This window comes from Tyto alba, unplaced genomic scaffold, assembly GCF_018691265.1.
Source record: "Tyto alba isolate M040663 unplaced genomic scaffold, T.alba_DEE_v4.0 Super-Scaffold_20000042, whole genome shotgun sequence".
Classification (NCBI taxonomy): domain Eukaryota; kingdom Metazoa; phylum Chordata; class Aves; order Strigiformes; family Tytonidae; genus Tyto; species Tyto alba.
In genome coordinates, this window is record NW_024881293.1 from 9877864 (window position 1) to 9894913 (window position 17050).

Consider the following 17050-nt stretch of genomic DNA (forward strand, 5'->3'; position numbering starts at 1 on the left):
CAAGTAGTATAAACACATCCAAGTCCAATCTTGGATGGGATTTGGTGTTTGATGGCTGATATCCTGTAACGAGCTGGAAACACAAGCCATCTATTACACAATATTATGTTGCCTTTTGTATTTATTTCCTGTGGACTTGAGTTCATTCTCATTTTTTTCATCTTCATTGGAGAAAGAACCCTTGTCCCATTTTGCATCTCTATGGAGAAAAAGGGAAGGTATTTCAGTACAGCATGTTGTTGTCCAGCCTCTCCTCCGTGCGAGGGGGTCACCTGGGTTGTACGTGCAGCCTGGCATTGCTGCGATGGGGCGAAGGGCAGAGCCGGTCTGCAGGACGAGCCTCCCAGGGAGAATGTTCCGGTGTTTTGCACCGAAGAAAGCCTCAACCTTCCAGTTGTCCTCATTAGCACCTACTCCAGCCCTGTCATTTCTGATATCAGGCGTCAGCAAGTGCCAGTGATGACAACCCAGGGCTACACCCCGGCCCGAGGGGCTCCGGTGCTGCTGAGGGGTTATCCTGTGCTGGGGGCCAGAGCTCGTCCCTCTGCGCTTTGCCTTTTCCCGACGAACTGTTCTGTTTCCTGAGAAATGCATCTGGACCAAGTATTGCCCAGCAAGAGCCCCCAGCTCCTGCCCCTCAGGAGGAAGCACAATTGGCTTCCAGGAAAACTGTTCGGGCTTCTGATTCTTGAAAACCGCCATTCCCCTTGCTCTGACCCAAAAGGTTTCCTGTTGGGTGGAAAACAGTCCCAGTGCCTAAGTTTATGCTCTCTGCCCTGTGTCTGCACCCTTGCTGTGTTTGGGGCAGGGGAGCTGCCTGTGCGTGGCTCCAGGGTGGGGGAAAGGGGCCTCTGAGACTATTAAAAGGAGAGACCCTGAGCAGGGGGTGGAGGGGGAATGGTGGTGGGTCACTGCACGGGGGGTGAGGGGGAGCTCAGGGCCAAACCTGCGAGAGCTGCCCTGGGGACCTGCTGCCACATTGCTCTGAGCTTGGAGGAGTCCCCTGACCTCTCCCTGGCTTGATGACCATGCTGTTAGAGCTGCCCCTGTGGAGTTGGAGGTTTATCAGGTTCCCATAACTCCGATTTCCGCTGCAATCCGTGTTGCCCGTCTGCCCACGCAGCGGAGGCTGGGGCAGCTCACGGGCACTCATGGCGTCAAGAGCTCAGCAAGCCCCAAACCCGAGGAAATGCATCACGAGGCGCTGGACTTTCGGGTAGTTATTAATCTTCTGATGACGAGTCCAGGAAAACTTCTTTTTAAAAGGAAGGTCCACTACATAATTGGTCGACTCTGGCTCGGATGCTGATTTATGGGTTTTTTTTTTCTCACCTGAAGCATCATATCGAGGGACACCTGGAGCTTGGGGTGTGATGCCAAGAGCTCACAGAGAGCCACCTCTCGTGGCAACATCAGTCCGGTCCCTGACGGCCGTGGCCGCTTTGTCCCCAGGTCGCGGGCGGAGGCTGCGCAGCCCCGCAGCCCCCCGTGCTGGGGGACGTGGCAGCCGGCACAGCTGATGGGCACTGAAACACTGGGACTGATCCCACCCTGGACCCATAGCTGTTGGTCCATCATTGCAGGAGCCCTGGCAGAAAGCTGCACCAGACCCTGGCCAAGGGTGGCTTCCAGGGCTTGGATAATTAATTTTTTTAACTGTCTGCATTTTGCCCCTCCTGCCCCAAAATGGTGTAGCAGCAAGTGTGGTCTGCGAGGATGGTATTTCCCTTCTTTAAACTCTTACTTGGTGACATTAGGAAGCATTCCTTCTCCTGATGAAGTAACTCATCGCTTGGTGCGTACCCTGTCTGCAAACCACCGTGGGTGTGCAGCCCCGACCATCACCTCCCAGGGCCTCCACTCGCCTGTCACCCCCAGAGGGAACAGTGAGATACTGGTGAGAAACTGGTGAGGGACTGGTGAGGTGGCCTCATGCGTTGAGAAGGCGCTGCGGATCCGGGATGTGGGAGTGGGAGGTGAAACTCCGGCACCACGTGCGTGGCCTTGGGTGTCCCAGGCTCGCTGCTGGGAAGAGCCTGGCCGGTGCATGGCTGCGGCTTGTCCCATGCCAGGGCTGGTCCTGGGGCTCCGGCGGCCGCTGGAAACTCCGGGAAGTGGCTCTGTTAACACAGGATGGAAGGAACAAAAACCCCAGAGCCATTAATCACCCCTCTTCAGCTGAATGTGCATATTTGATGGCAGCTGTTTACAGAGCACTTCCCTTGCTGGGAGGCCTCCTGGACCATCAGATGAATAATTACCCGGCCTCCTGAAAGGATGCACGACCCACCCAGTGCCCGGATCTGCCTCTCCCGAGAGTTCTGAGATGGGAAATTGTCGGGTCCTGCGCTGACTTTCCACCTTCTGCAACAGGAGGTGCAGGGCTGGCCACGTTCCCTCCCTCAGCCCTTTGGCACCTTCCCTGGCCTCGGCCGCAGCCCAGCGGGATGGGATGGGGCAGAACCAGGCCCATTTCTTCCTGGGGAGCTGGGCAGGAGTGAGGACGCAATGCCAGACCTGCCATGAGACAGGACAGGCACTGACATCGTGCCAGGGCCTTGGGGCTAGACAACATGGGGTAATCAACATCTTCTATGTGGTAACACTTTCTCCATCTATACCATAAAACCAACCCTCCCAGGAGCGCCTACTTGCATCCTTGAAAACACCCTGTTCTGGGAATAAATGCTGCTTGCAGCCCTGCTGAGCAGCACCTGAGCCAGGGGCTGGACACCCCCTCCCTCTGCCCTGGGGATGCACCTCTCCAAACCCCATGTTTCGGGGCACGGGGTCTGAGATGGCCTCTCCCATAAACAGACATCCCCAGCCAGCCCCACGACGGGTCATTTCAGTTGTTGGTGCATGGGGTGTGAAAAGGGCCGGTTTGCCGGGGGCTCCAAGGGGGCAGCGGTGGAGCCTGGTGAGAACCAGAGAAGGAACTGGATCTCGGCCACGTCTTGGGGTGCAGGTGCCTGTGCAAGGCTGGGGGGGGGGGGAGCGATGGGGGCCCCTGCAGCTATGCAGGGACCCTTCAGCTCAAGGGCTTTCCTGGGTTTGGTTCTGCCAGCACAGCCCTTGGCTTCAGAGCTGGGTGTTGTGCAAGAGCTGAACTTGGGGAAAAAAAATCAGAATCCTCCCTCTGGAAATACCCCTCAGGCTGGAAAGTTGTGGAGCCCCCGGGGCTGGTGCTTGTGGGGGCGGTTCCTACAGACCTTAAGAAGAGCTGAGGACAGGGCTGGCGGCCAGAAGGAGACAGCCCCGGCTGGCGGCGTTTGCTCCCTGGAAGGAGGGAAGGAAGGAAAACCAGCCCTTGCTGCTGCCCTGCCCCACTGCTGGCTCTGCGGGTGATGAAGCTGGCTCCTCTCCTCCTCCTCCTCCTCCTCCTCCTCGGCTTGCTGTGGGGCTGCAGCGGTGAGTGCTGTGGGGGCTGGGAGCCGTCCTGATCCCCTAACCCCCTGTGCTGCCGGCCCTGCCCATGGGTCTCTTTGCTTTGCCGCGTGGCACCGTGTGGCACCGCGGTCCCAGGGTGTCCCCATCGCCAAGCCCCGGCAGCTGCTGTGTCCCACGTGCTCCCTGTCCCAGCCTGCGCCCATGGTCCCGCTGCCACAACAGCAGCAATGCTGGTGGAGGATAAGAACTGGGGGGAAGGGGCGTTTGGGTTCATTTCCCCAATAAATGGCTGGAAAATCTCAGTGGTGAACTGAGGTGGGTCAAGCGGCTGCAGCTGTGATGGGGCAGGCCCTGGCTGGCAATTGCCATGGGCAGGTCAGCTTCGCGGCATTCCCAATTCCCAGCACCCCGGGACGTTAGTGACACTAACAAGCTGTCGCTAATGAGCAGTGCCCCCCCCGCCCCACCATGGTGATGGAGCTTCAGCGTGACCATCCACTTCCCAGCAAATGGGGGAACCAGTGTCCTGTTTGCCTTGTAAACAATCAGGTTCTGGTGACTCTCCCCTTTCCTAAACCCGGTGCTTTCCCTCTTCCTCCGCCCAGGGCGACCCGCTGACAAGCTGGAGGTGATGCCGCAGGCACCAGTGGTGTGGTACGGGGGCTCGGTGGAGCTGAACTGCTCCCTGGCCTGCGCGGAGGGCACGGTGCAGTGGAAGGGGCTGGACACCAACCTGGAGAGCATCACCTCCTTCCCCACCCACAGCATCCTGCACATCAGCAGCGCCGTGGTCGCCATGGCGGGCACCAAGATCTGCCAGGGGACCTGCCATGGGAAGCACTACCAGCACAGTGTCGACCTGAAAGTCTATGGTAAGCCTCCCCCAATCCGTCCCTCACCGCCTCCCTGGCAAAGTCCTGGATGCCCAAGGCAGCCCGTTCCCTCCTGGGTGACAAAAATCACTTGACGCTGCAATCCCTCTCACAGCCCTCCCAGACACGCTGCAGCTGGAGGTGTCCCCCCGTGCCCTGGTGCCGGGGCAGCCAGCCAGCCTGCGCTGCTCGGCTGGGCAAGTGTACCCACTCACGGGGCTAGTGCTCACCTGGTACCGGGGGGACCAAGCGCTGCAGGACGCAGACTTCGATGCCACAGAGACCGACGAGGAGCTGTTCGACATCGTGTCCACGCTGCTGGTGGCCGGGGAGGATGTGGGAGAAGGGGTGGAGTTCAAGTGTGAGGTGACGCTGAGAATCAAGCAGGAGACCTTCACCCGGGTGGCATCTGTGGCCGTGAGCGCTGGGGGTGAGTGCCGGGGTGGGAGCTCGGGGCCTGGGCTTACACACTGCCCCGTCTGCTGGAGCTAACCCCCATTGCCCTGCGCTGCTAGAAATAGCTTTGCTGGAACGGGACCAGCCCCCACTTCTGCACCGCTCTGTAAATCTCCCGTCCCCATTCCTGTCCCTGTCCCCATTGCTGTGCTGGGGGTGCCAGTTTGCTCCTGCTCGCTGCCTCTCCCTGCCTGGGATGGCTGTGTTTGTGGGATGGAGGACGATGGGGCTGTTGGGTGGCATGGAAGGAGGAGGCTGTCACCCCGTGGGGATAACATGTCCCTGCTCTGAGCTACGGCTCCATGACCCATCATGTTCACAGCTGTGTCGGAGCAGCCGGTGGCCGTGGCCAGCTCCCCAGCGAGCCCCTGGATGGGGACCCCCAGCCCAGCTGGGCCTGTGACCACCGCAGCGCTGACCCCAGGGCCAAGTGTCCCCACACACAATTCCACCACGTCGCGGGAGCCTGATGCTGAGACTGTTCCAGAGCTGGCTGCTGCCACAGAACACCCCTCCACAGACAGCCTGGCCCCCCGGGACCTCATCACAGGCAGCTCCACAGCACAGCCGGCCACTGGCACACTCCGTGGCTCTGGCACCATGAGCCCCGCAGCAGAGGCGCGGGGGACAGCCGCGGACGGCCTCGGCTGGGGCTCTTCCCAGTCTGCGAAGGGGACAGTGCCCGCCTGCAGCCTGCAGATCTGGTCGCTGCCTCCCAAGGGGACGCGGGGCAGGGCCCTGCGCATCGAGTGCTGCGCGCGCTGCCCCGGGAATGCCACCGTCAGCTGGCTGCGGACCCCCGTGGCCCTCTCACAGTACCGGGAGGAGGCAGCGGGCAGCAGCTCCACGCTGCGGCTGGACCGCGCCGAGCCCCAGCACCAGGGCCACTACCAGTGCACCCTCCTCGGCCATCACTCCCAGGTGGTCAGTCTGCAGCTGACGGTCTCGGACGGTGAGTGGTGGTTGGCAGCCCCCCTCTCCTGTACCCCCTATTGCTTGGGCTGGGGGCGCAGTGAGTCACGTTAGGGCCGTGCTCAGTGCCGGGGGGTGTTTTTCTCGCCCCTTGGCATTTGCTGGTGTGGGCAGGGTCTGCCTGCCATCACAGGTCCTTCTCATGTCTTTGCAGATTCGTTCGGCACGGGGCCTGCCATCGCCATGGGGTCGACGGTCTCGCTGTTGGGACTGGTCGTGACTGGCGTCGTGTCTCGTCGCCTGTGGAAACGATTCAGCTCTCAGTACGAGCTGCCCTAGGAGCGGGCAGACCCTAGCACGGACCCTCCGGACCAGTCCCCGCTGTTGCCCTTCCCACCGTCGGCCTCTCCCGGCCCCGGGACAAGGAGCAGCCGAGGGAGCCCCCGGCGGAGTGTGGGAGAGGGGAGCAGCCCCCGCCTCGGCACCCAGAGACCCCCGAGCAAAGCCTCACCCGTGCTGGAGGCACTGCCTGGGATGCTGAGGGGCTAAGGGGAGCTGCGGGGAGCCGCTGCGGGGCGCGGTGCGGGGCCGCCCGCGGACACACCACGGCGGGGGCGGGAGGGCGACGGGGCCGGTCCCGGGGCCGCACCCCGTGGGGCCGGCCCTCAGGGGTGGGAGCGCGGCGGCTGGTCGTCTGTCTCGACAAGAGGGGTCAGAAGGAGCCCGGGGGGGGCGCGCAGCCCCCAGGCACGGGCGGAAGAGAGCGGGGCCCCGGCGGGCGGACCGCTCCAATAAAGGGGTGATTCTGCTGGGAGCCCGAGCGAGTGTTCGGCGCTGCGGGGCGGGTCACCGGGGCGGGGGGGGGGAGGTCACCGGGCAGCGTCCGGTTGCTAAGGGCGGGGCACCTGCCCGGAGCAGCCATGGCGGCTGGGGCGGCTCTTTTGCCCACACACAAGATGGCGGCCGGCGGCCCTCGCCCAATGGCGGCGCGCTCGCCTGCCTTCGAGCCTATCGATTGGCTGCCCGTGTGCAAGATGGCGGCACGGGAACTTCCCGCCCCGGCGGAACCGGCCCTCGCCGCCCGCAGCCAAGATGGCGGCGTACGAGAAGCGGCGGGCGGCCGCCGCCCCGGCTCCGGCGGCAGACAGTGGGCTGGGGAGTGAGGCGGAGTTCCTGCTGCGGGCCGGCGTCACCGCCATGGTGCGGGAGGCGCTGCTGAAGGTGCTGGAGGCGCGGCCCGAGGAACCCATCTCCTTCTTGGCCGACTACTTCGAGCGGCTGGTGCTGGGTGGCCCCGGTGCGGCGGGCGAGGCCTCCGCGGAGCTCCCGGGGCCTCCGCAGCGCCTGGCCCGGGCGCTGTGGTACGTGCGCCTGGCTCACCACTCCCACAGGTGCGGGCGGCGGCGGCGGCGGCGGGGGGGGGCGGGCGGGCGGCGGACTACAGCTCCCGGCGTGCCCCGCGGCCGCCCCGCGGCGGCGGGCGGGCGCGCGGGGCACGCCGGGAGCTGTAGTTCGGGGCGGACGCGGCTGAAGCTGTGTGTCTGTGCCGTGTCGCGACAGGACGGCCTTCGACAGCAACGCCGGCGCGGCCTACGAGGTGCTGGGCGCCGGCGGCCGGCGGCGGAAGGCGGGCGTGGACGGGCGGCTGTACAGCGAGCTGCTGCAGCGCATCTGCCAGCACGGGGGAGCGCCGGCAGAGGCGGCGGCAGCGCTGCTGGGGCGCGTCCGCTGCCGCGACCACGAGGCCGTGCCCTTCGACATCTTCCGCTATGGCGTCCTCACCTGCTTCGTGCTGCTGGAGTTTGCAGCCAAGGCGGACGCACTCTTCGGCATCCTGGACGGTGGCTCCGGCACTGCCGATGGCAGGGTCTGCCAGGCCGTGCTGCGGGCGCTGGAGGATGCGCTGGGTGCCGGCCACTTCTCGCTCCCTGGCCGCTACCTGGAGGCGGGCTCCAAGCTGGGACCGGACGGGCTGGCCCTGGCCATGGACCGGGCACTGCAGGAGAGGAAGCTGAGCGCCTCCATGAGCAGGGAGGAGTTCCTGAAGAAAGCCACCGCCTTGTTCATTGCAAAAGTGAAGCCCGTTGAGTAACACTCGGGTGGGAGCAGCGCTGGCTGCATCCGCTTCGACCTCCACAAGTGCTCTGCACAGAGCTGTTCAGGTGAAGGAGGCTCCGGGCCCCGGCGCTGAGCTGGACAGCGAACACGGGAGGCTGGTCAGGCGCTGGCTGCAGAGCCTGGGTCTGCCCGATGAGAGAGTCTCAATTTCCATGCTCCTTTTCTTGTTCCGAGCACGACAGGTGCCCAGCCATCTCCAGTGCCGGATGTGTCCCTGTCTGCTGTGCCTCTCCCAGCTGCAGCTCCTCTGATTCAGCTGGCATTAGTAACTTTTTTTAGGTGTTAACCGGAGACTTGCAAGGAGGTCTGTAAACCATAGGGCAGCGTTAGTCATTAAAAATGAGCCAGAATGAAGTAGATGTGGGGCTGGACCTCCAGATACCCTGCAGTTTCATGCCAGTCCTGGCAATGTCCTGTTTTTGCAGCTTCAGCGGGGAACTTTGTTTCTGCTTTTGGGTTTGTTTCACATTTACCTGTGAAGTGGGGAGCGACACTTATCTACCTCACAGACTACTGTGAGGATTTGCAGGTAAATAAGGGGCTGAGCCAAAGTGTGAGAGAAGGCGGTATTAAACAAAATGTTTTAAATGCACAGCAGGTAAGAAACAGCTGGCTGGGAAGCAAACATCACCGGGAAGGGCTGGGCGCCAAGGGGGAGTTCTGCCTCTGCCGACAGCCGAGCTGCGAGGCGATGAGCTGTCCTGGCTGTCTGCTCGCTTGGTGTTTGCCCAACCGCCTCTGGCTGCTGTGATCCCAACTCTGAAGGTCAAAGCTCATACCTGAGCAGTGACTTCTTAAATGAAGCTGTGGAGTGTTACGGATTCAACAATGATTTGGGACAAGACAAACCCCCTTCCCCGAGGTCATAGTTTGCCTTTGAACAGAGATGCGTGTTGAACCTTGTGTTATTTATTTGAACTTGTCTGTGTTAATTATTTATACTGTGCAATTATTGGTTTACTGTAAGACATTAAAGCTTTTTATTATTTTGTTAGCAGCCGATTTCTTTACCACCTGGCAGTATTAGTGGGAGGATGAACTGCAGCAGCAGATCATGTCTTCAGGGGTTGATGTCAGCAGCCTGCCTGACTGTAGGTACGGGAGTGCAGAGTACTTGTAGTTACTGGCAAAAGAGAAGCTGGAGGGATGCTTGTTTTGCTGAGCGGATGTTTGGATCCCTGCAGGTGGGAGAGCCTCTCCCTGGCACTGGTCTGGGTGAGGCTGCAGGTGCTGGGATGTGACCGGAGGGGAGGTGGGAACTGGTGGTGCTGGAAGATATCCTCTCTGCGGGGGCCGCGCTAGGAGCAGCCTCTGCTTGGATGCCAGATGCTGCCTCGTAAAATGCCATTTAGCATTAGCCAGGCGCGGTAATTGCGCTAAGTGCTTCCTCCCGGCTGATGGGTGTAATCATCCGGAGAGGCGTAAGCCGCTTGACTCACGCCGAGCGCGGACCCAGGCTGGGGCCTGCGGCGGGTGGGTCTGCGTGCGGGAGAGCTGCCCGAAGCGCCGGCAGACGCTCCGGGACCGGGACCGGGACCGGGAGCGCCACCGCCGCCATCACGGCCCGGCTGCCGGGAGGGAGCCCCGCGCCGGCCCGCCGGGAGTTGTGATAGGCGGACACCGCCCGAGGGGAGGAGCCCTCTCTGCCCCGCCCCTCGGGCCGCTAGCGCTCTCTGATAGGCGAGCGCCCCCCCGTAGGCGGAGCCTACGCCGGCCCCGCCTCGCGCGGGCGGACTACAGCTCCCGCCGTGCCCCGCGCGGCTGCGCTCGGAGCGGACGCGGAGCAGCAGGACCCGTCCCCGCCGCCCCCCCGCCCCGCCCCGGCCGCTGCGCTTACGCCAGTCCCCGGCTTCGCTCGCGGCCTACCCCGGCTCCTCGGCATGGCGCGGCCGCTCGTGCCCAGCTCGCAGAAGGCGCTGCTGCTGGAGCTCAAAGGGCTGCAGGAGGAGCCCGTGGAGGGGTTCCGGGTCAACCTAGTGGACGAGGGGGATCTCTACAACTGGGAGGTGGCCATCTTCGGCCCCCCGAACACCTACTATGAGGGCGGGTACTTCAAGGTAAGGGGCCGGGGGCAGCGCGGGGGGCGTGCGGTGTGGGGATGGACCGAGGTCTTGAGGGGCGAAGCTCTGGTGGCATGGGGGGCCCTAGGAGGCGGAGGTGTGTGGTGGGAGATGGGGCTCGGGGGGGGCAAAGGCAGAGCAGGCGGTGTTGGGGGACTCTCTAGGGGGGAGGATGCCTTGGGGAGGGATGTTGTAAGGGGCAGAGACTGCAGGAGAAGAGGGAGACACTGGGAGGGAGCTGTGGGGTGAGAGGAAAGGAGTCTTGGATGTGTGTTGGGTTGAGGTGGGTACGGAGGGGAGCATGACAGGGGTGCTCTCCTGGGCTTGAGGGAGTGATGAGGGCCAGGGAAACCTGGGTCTGCTGCTGGACACCCTGAGGTCACTGGGGCTTCAGGTGCTCCTGGGGTGCCTGCAAGTAGGAGCCAGGGCGAAGAAGGGAGCCTGTGTGCAGGTGGCTGCTGCCAAGCTAGGCAAGGATTCCCTTCGTTGGAAAGGGGATTTTTCCCGCCCCCAAGGGGTTCTGCCTCTGAGGGCTTTTCTTCCTTCCTGGCCCCTCCATCCCCTGGTCTATAGGTGCGGGAGAGTGAGTTCTAGGTCACTGGTGTTGCGTTTCCTGGCGGGGATCTGGGACATCGCCACCAAACCGGAGGGAAGAGACAAAGGACTCCTGTGCAGGCACAGACAGCTCGGGCCAAGCGAGCAGCAGCTCAATCTGGGTGGGGAGCGGGTGTTGTGGTTTTGTTTGTTTGAGGGGGAGAGAAGGCGTGCGCGGCTGGGCTGCGCAGTCCCTATCGGGAGGATGTGTATCTGCTCGTCCCAGGTGTTGTGCAACCTGTGTAGCTGTTTTCTTCCTCTTTCTCATCCTCCCTCCTCCACTCTGAGCAATTCTGTCTTCATCCTGTTGTGGCAGGGTGGGGATGCACCCAGGGTGAGTCAGCCCAAGGGTCAGCTGTGCCTGAGAAGCTGGGTGGTTTGTTTTTTCCGTGGAGCAGTGGCAGGCAAGTCTGATGCTTCAGAGGTTTTATGTCTTCACTGAAATGGAGTCTTTTTTCGTAGCCTCTTTTGGCACTAGGCCCTTTGAACTCTCACTCTTTCAGCAGCTCATGCACATGTTTTGTGCCCGAGAGCTTCCAGACTCATCACTGTTGGGTGGCAATAGATGAGGCTTTCTGCATAAGAGGAAAGTGAAGGAGCTGAGTCTTCTTTCAGCTTGTGGTAGCATCGGCCTGTTTGTGTATGGCAAAGCAGGGTTGCTTTCCAAGCCGCCTTCGGGATCACTTTGCTTCTGACTGGTTTTGTTCTGATCCCCTCTGGCACAACAAAGGGGATTATTCTGTGAAGTTCAGCTGTTTGGCCAGAGCCCAGTGCAGGGCTGCGTGCTGCCCTGCTCTGCCTGAAGCTCCACACACACGCACAAAACGCATCCAGCCCCAGCCGCCACCTTGCTTTTCCTTCTTCCCTGCCTTGTCCTGTGCTGCAAAGCATGGGGCGGTCAGACAAAGGGCCAGCCTGGGAGACAAGGTGGTAACAGGTGTAGGGACAGATGTGCCGTGGTCGGGGGCTCCTGGGACTCGCCAGAAGATCAACTTGTGGTGGGGCAGGAGGCAGGCAGAGAGCAGAGGCCTTGGAACGTGGGATGGAGTTGGGGTTGGCGGAGCAGTGGGGAGGAGGACAGATGTCTCTGCCTTCTACGCTAATCTTTTAACGGCTGTTAGCTGACGACAGAGTTTGGCAGCATTGCCTATTGTTGAGACTGTAATTCCAGAAGCATCTGAAGCCTCGTTTGCAGTTACCCTCCTGAATGGGGCCTGCGCCAGGCTTGTTCCATGGGTGAACAGTGATCCCAGGTCACTGCCAGGCAGAGCCAGAGTAATTCACACTGTTGCTTCACGGATCCAACATCTAAATTCTCGTGTACACCAACTGAGGGAGCAAGAAATGTTCAGGAAGTTGTTGTGTGTTTTAAAACTTTACCATCTTTTTGTTTGTTTCTGGCTGTTGGCTTTTTCAGGAGCAGCAGCTGAATCTTGATCTGGAAGTTTGCTTCCAGAGCTTGGAAACACCCAAAAGCTGAAACAGTCACTGCAGGTTGAGTAGCGACGTGGGGAGAAGCTGCCTCTGTCCTCGTGGGACGCCTGGCGCTGGTGGGCTGGGGCAGCAGCTCTCTGGGGAGGACAGGGATGTTGCTGTACATCTCTACGCCACCTCAGCCTTCTCACTTGGAGGCCAGCAACGGGCCTGTCTTTTTGGCCTGCCTTAGTACCTCGGATTTTGTGGCCATCGCCCACAGGAGAAGCTAGTGGCAGGCCAGTTGTCTTTGCTCGTGCTGGAGTTGTGGACTGCAGCATGATCTTCATGTGCTTTTATTTTTAGCACCTGTGCTACACACTGCAGCCAGTTGTGACTTGGTCTCTTTTTTCAGTGGTGACAGGCTATTTTTAGAGATTCAATGTGTTAATCAGAGCACTGAGCACCTGATGCTTCCTTCCCTGTGAGCTCTGAGGAGTAAATAGCCTTTTCTCTGGTGGCGTGGTCATTGTGTGTCCCTGACAGCAGGACTAGGGATGACTCCAGGCTCACAGTCTGGCTGCGAGTGCTGCTGGATTTGTTCAGGCGTGTGGCTCGAGCTGGGCCCCCAGCCTTGTTGCCGTCTTAGAGCCACAAGGCCCTCGCCCTGCCGCTGGTTGCCATCCAGAAGCAGCCTGCCCTCTGTGTCGTCACCCTGTGCCGTGGGTGCTGGCGTGGGAGCGGGCTGTGAGCGTGTGAGGCGTGCGCCAGACCGGCACCATGAGCTGCCGCTGTGCTCTGCCGGGTGCCTGCTGCCTCCCTCTGTGTTGGAGAGCACTGGTTTAGCACGGGTGGGCACTGGTGAGGGAGAGGTTATGGTGCAGGATGGTGGTGAAGGAGCTGATGCAACTTGCCAGCCCATCCACGCTACCTGTGTCCTGCCTGTGGAGCCAGCAGGCGTGGGGGCTCTGTCTCAGCAGGAGCACAGCTGGACTTGGCAGAGGTTCCTTTTTCCTGGCGGTGTCAGGAGATCTGTGGTTTCCTTCCCTTCCTTCTCACAAGCTGATTCTCACTTCTCCTTATTGTTTGCTTGCAGGCTCGTCTCCGGTTTCCCATCGACTACCCCTATTCTCCTCCTGCCTTTAGGTTCTTAACCAAAATGTGGCACCCCAATATCTACGAGGTAGGTTGCCTGGGACAGCGTGGGGTGTCTTGGACAGGTGAGGGGGCAGGCATCCATCTCTTGGGATGGTAGTGGATGAAAATGCCAGCCTTTGTCTGGCATTGGAGCATGGCACTGGAAACCCGGTGCCTTTGGCATTTGGTACCTGGCACTGGAAGTGCAGCTAATGAGCTTATGACAGCTGGTCTTGTGTCCTGGAGCTGGTTCCAGGTCAGCCAGGCTTTCCAGGCTTGAAGGCTCCCACGCTTGGCTAGCAGAGACACCATGCTTATGCCAAGGGTGGATGCAGAGCAATCGATGCGTGTGGCCCCAGGGCTGCGTGCTTGCAGTGGATTCCTGCCTGGGGGTGTGTGGGGTTGGGCTGTGTTGGGTGGGCACCAGGAGGGGACACAGCATGTTCGGGCATCAGACATCTGATGGTTAGGCAGCCTTGTCTGTGTTGTGCTGGTAATTACGAGGGGCTTATCCACAGCCTGAGGCTGCAGGCAGCATAGCGGGGACCACCACTACTGCTGTCCCTTCCCAGGGGCTGGAAGAACGGGCTGGGATTGCCTCACCTGGTTTAGGCCAAAGTGAAAGAGTAAGCAGGCTGCTGGAGCAGAGGACCAAGCTGCTGCTGGAGGGTGCTTGGGGCAGCAGCTCCTAAGGATCCTGTTTCGCTTGTGCTTTCAGACCGGCGATGTCTGCATCTCCATCCTCCACCCACCGGTGGACGACCCGCAGAGCGGGGAGCTGCCATCGGAGCGGTGGAACCCCACCCAGAACGTGCGGTAAGGGCTGCGTGGGGAGGGAGCTGTGGGCAGGAGGCTTGTCGGTGGGGAGGTGGGTCTGCCTCCTGCTCCCAGGGTCTGCGGGAGATGCCTAGAGGCTGTTGAAAGGCGGTGTCTGGCACTTGGGCTATGTGCTTTGCTGAAGAACAGCTAGAGCTTGCATGGGAACACGCGTGAGCCCTACAGCCCGTGCAGTGCTGGCTCCTGCCTTGCCTGCTCGACTTTGCTGAGGTACCAGCACCAGGCTCTCCTGGCTGCAGGATGCAGCAGTGCTGTGACACTGAGGCTGCTGGCATTGCTGGGACATGGGCACTTGCTGAGCTGCCTCAGCTCTTACTTACCTCTGTTTACTGATTGCCAGGACCATTCTCCTGAGTGTGATCTCGCTGCTGAATGAACCCAACACATTTTCTCCAGCTAATGTGGACGCCTCCGTGATGTACCGCAAGTGGAAGGAAAGCAAAGGGAAGGACCGGGAATACACAGACATCATCAGGTGCGTGCTGAGCTGAGCCCAGTGCTGTGGCACTGTCGAGACTTGTGAAGCTGTGATCTTGTAGGACACGGAGGACCTTGAGGGCCAGTCCTGCCCTGATGAGTCCCATCTGCAGGCTGGTGGGAGGGAAGGATTCTGGCTCTGAGTGTGGCTTTTGGGAGAAGCTTGGCTTGGGTTATGTGCCCAGTGTTGCTCTCAGACTAAGCCCTGGCCCGGTTTGGCTCCAGAGCCCAGGATCTGGGTTTGTAGTGGACACAGTGCCATCACAGCCTTGCTGTCAGGGCTGTCTCACGGGACAGGCACACGGAGCTCCTGAGCTGCGGACTGGCCAGCCCTCCAAGGGCCCTCGGAGCAGGGGCGCATTGCAGTGCAGCCACGTTTGCTCCGCGGTGCTCTCCCTCCCCTGTCCCCTCACCAGGCTTGTGTGGGTGACTGACCTGTGAGCTGGGACGCGAGAGAGAAAGGGCTGTGTCACCAAGTATGCCCGTGGGGTGAGCGGCATACGGTGACGTGGGTGTGCTGTGCAAAGCTCCATCCTCACAGAGCTCTTTCTTGCCTCCAGGAAGCAAGTCTTGGGCACAAAGGTGGATGCTGAGCGGGATGGTGTGAAGGTCCCCACCACACTGGCAGAGTATTGTGTGAAGACCAAGACTCCAGCCCCAGATGAGGGATCAGACCTCTTCTATGATGACTATTATGAGGATGATGAGATGGAGGAGGAAGCAGACAGCTGTTATGGTGATGAGGATGACTCTGGCAATGAGGAATCTTGATGGCTCTCTGGCATTGCAAAACTCACTATAAACTACTGAATTTTACCTCAACTAGGACAAACTGGTTTGAATTTAGGATCTGTCAGCCCTGAAATTAACTCTCTACCTCGCGGGGAGACTGTTCTGCTGTTACAAAGGAAATCCCACCACTGTCTTTGTAGAAAAAGCAAAAAACAAGAACAAACTCTATTTTATAAACTTCCTGGGTCGGGGGGCGGGTGGGGAAGGGGCAAGTCGCGTTGGGGTGCTCATGAATCCACAGAAACCAGGGAGCTGGTGGCTCTGGCTGGATGAGGAGTGACGGAAAAGCTGGGTGATGGCTGCCCGTTGTTTGGGCACGTTGAACTCCTTCAGCCCCACATGGGAGGAGCGGCTTGGGGAGGCTGTGGAGCCCGTGAGTGGTCGCTTTGGGTGGGAAGCGTGTGAGCGTTGTGTGGCTTTCTGCAGCCTTTGTGGTGTTGGAGCAGGAAGGGCTGCAGGGTGAGCACCTCAGCCCCCGGTGTGGCCATCCTGCCTGGCTCGGGGCCATCTCCGGTGGGATCCTCCTGCTGCCTCCCCCGTGGTGCTGGGACACGGGGCAGGACGTGTGCAGCAGCTGCCGGGCACTGCAGGGCACGAGGGTGGGCTGTTTGTAGTTTTTAACTAGCTGGGAGTGATGGGGTAGCTCTGAGTCTTTCTGCTTCTGTTTTTTTTTTTGGAAACTATTTAATAAAGTACTTCAAGGGAATGGCTGTGTGGTGCATGGGTGAGGTTCTGCTCCGATCTGTGCTCAGGCTGTGGGGGTTTCTGTGCCAGCCGTGGGCTGGCTCCTGCACTGCAGCCCTGGCTGGGAGGGGTGGGTGGGCTAGCCCCCCTTCCAAGGCTGCTGGTGGGGCCTTGGGTCTCACAGCAACTCTGCCCTCTCAAACTCGCAATGTGGGCAGTAGTGTCTGAGCAGGGTTGCCTTTGGCCTTGAGAGCATCTCTGCCCTTCCCAGGCTGACATTCAGTCCCTGCCTGGGCAAAAGGGCCAGCTCTGCCAGGCCCTCAAAGCCCTCCTGCACTGCACAGGGAAGGTGTTTTCCCCTCTTGCTCCTCTGAGGCCAGCCGTGCAACACAAGCACCTACCTCCACAGGCAGCAGACCTGCCCAGGCAGGGCAGAGCAGTGCCCGACGGGTGCCTGGGGCTCTTGTGGCTGCTCTGATCTGGGTGCAGCTGGGTGCGCCCTGAACCCATAGGCCGGGGCCAGCTGGGACGTGTGAGCACCTGAGGCTGTGGTGAGCACCCAGCTGCCCCGCAGCCGAGGGGCATCGCCAGCACCTCATCCAGCTGGGCTGGGGGGGTCAGCTCTGCCGCTGGCTCCTTGGGGACACAGCAGGGACATGCCCATGGCAAACCACCTGCCTGGGGCTCTCTGTGGCCCTGGTGCTACCCTGCCAGGCAAAGCTTGTCAGAGGGGTAATTAGCAAAACTTCCCCCTGCCTGGAGTTGTGCGAATGGGATCCAGGTTTGAGTGACACCTGTGACCGCACGTGACGAAAGCATGTGCTTTGTTGCCTCAAGGAAATGAGGCTAAAAGGTGAATAGAATTATTGTCACTTTATTCAGGCCTGGCAAATGGCTTCCAAGGTCACCCAGCTGGTATGGAGCTGCAGCAGCCCTGGCTGCTGGTTCAGAGCCAGCCTACCCCCATGCCCCTTTTCCTGGGAGGCTGTTCCACAGCCCCCAGCAGCTTCCCCCAACCTGGGTGGTCCCCACCCCTGGAGCACAAAGGGCTGTGCCCATGTACTCACTGCCTTCACGGGCTGCTTGCAGACAGTTACCTCCCTGCTGCTAATGCAGGAGATGGGGTCACGCTCCTGGTGGCACTGTGAGCTGCCCCCGAGCCCTGGGGCGTCCAGGAGTTCCCCAGCCTTGGCCCTGCAGAACTGGGCAGCTCAGAGAGGTGACTGCTCACTGCCCTGCTACCAGGAATGTACTGGGGTCTCCATAGCCCCTCTCCCCCAGCCTGGATGGCTGAGAGCTCCCAGCAGC

General features: G+C 60.8%; 3 protein-coding genes across 3 annotated transcripts; all 3 read left to right on the plus strand.

Annotated features, from left to right (window-relative positions):
- Window positions 1-3270: 3270 nt before the first annotated feature.
- Window positions 3271-6179, plus strand: MADCAM1 (mucosal vascular addressin cell adhesion molecule 1). The gene is made up of 5 exons (XM_032993265.2): window positions 3271-3411; window positions 3996-4262; window positions 4378-4692; window positions 5041-5670; window positions 5845-6179. The coding sequence occupies exons 1-5, from the start codon at window positions 3348-3350 to the stop codon at window positions 5967-5969; spliced, it is 1401 nt and encodes a 466-aa protein (XP_032849156.2). The 5' UTR covers window positions 3271-3347; the 3' UTR covers window positions 5970-6179.
- A 540-nt stretch (window positions 6180-6719) lies between these two features.
- Window positions 6720-8737, plus strand: TPGS1 (tubulin polyglutamylase complex subunit 1). Its single transcript, XM_042794391.1, has 2 exons — window positions 6720-7021; window positions 7191-8737. Exons 1-2 carry the CDS (start codon window positions 6723-6725, stop codon window positions 7720-7722), a joined length of 831 nt encoding a protein of 276 aa, XP_042650325.1. The 5' UTR covers window positions 6720-6722; the 3' UTR covers window positions 7723-8737.
- A 741-nt stretch (window positions 8738-9478) lies between these two features.
- On the plus strand, window positions 9479-15764 carry CDC34 (cell division cycle 34, ubiqiutin conjugating enzyme). Its single transcript, XM_032993274.2, has 5 exons — window positions 9479-9805; window positions 12912-12998; window positions 13671-13768; window positions 14130-14264; window positions 14827-15764. Exons 1-5 carry the CDS (start codon window positions 9629-9631, stop codon window positions 15035-15037), a joined length of 708 nt encoding a protein of 235 aa, XP_032849165.2. The 5' UTR covers window positions 9479-9628; the 3' UTR covers window positions 15038-15764.
- Window positions 15765-17050: the final 1286 nt, after the last annotated feature.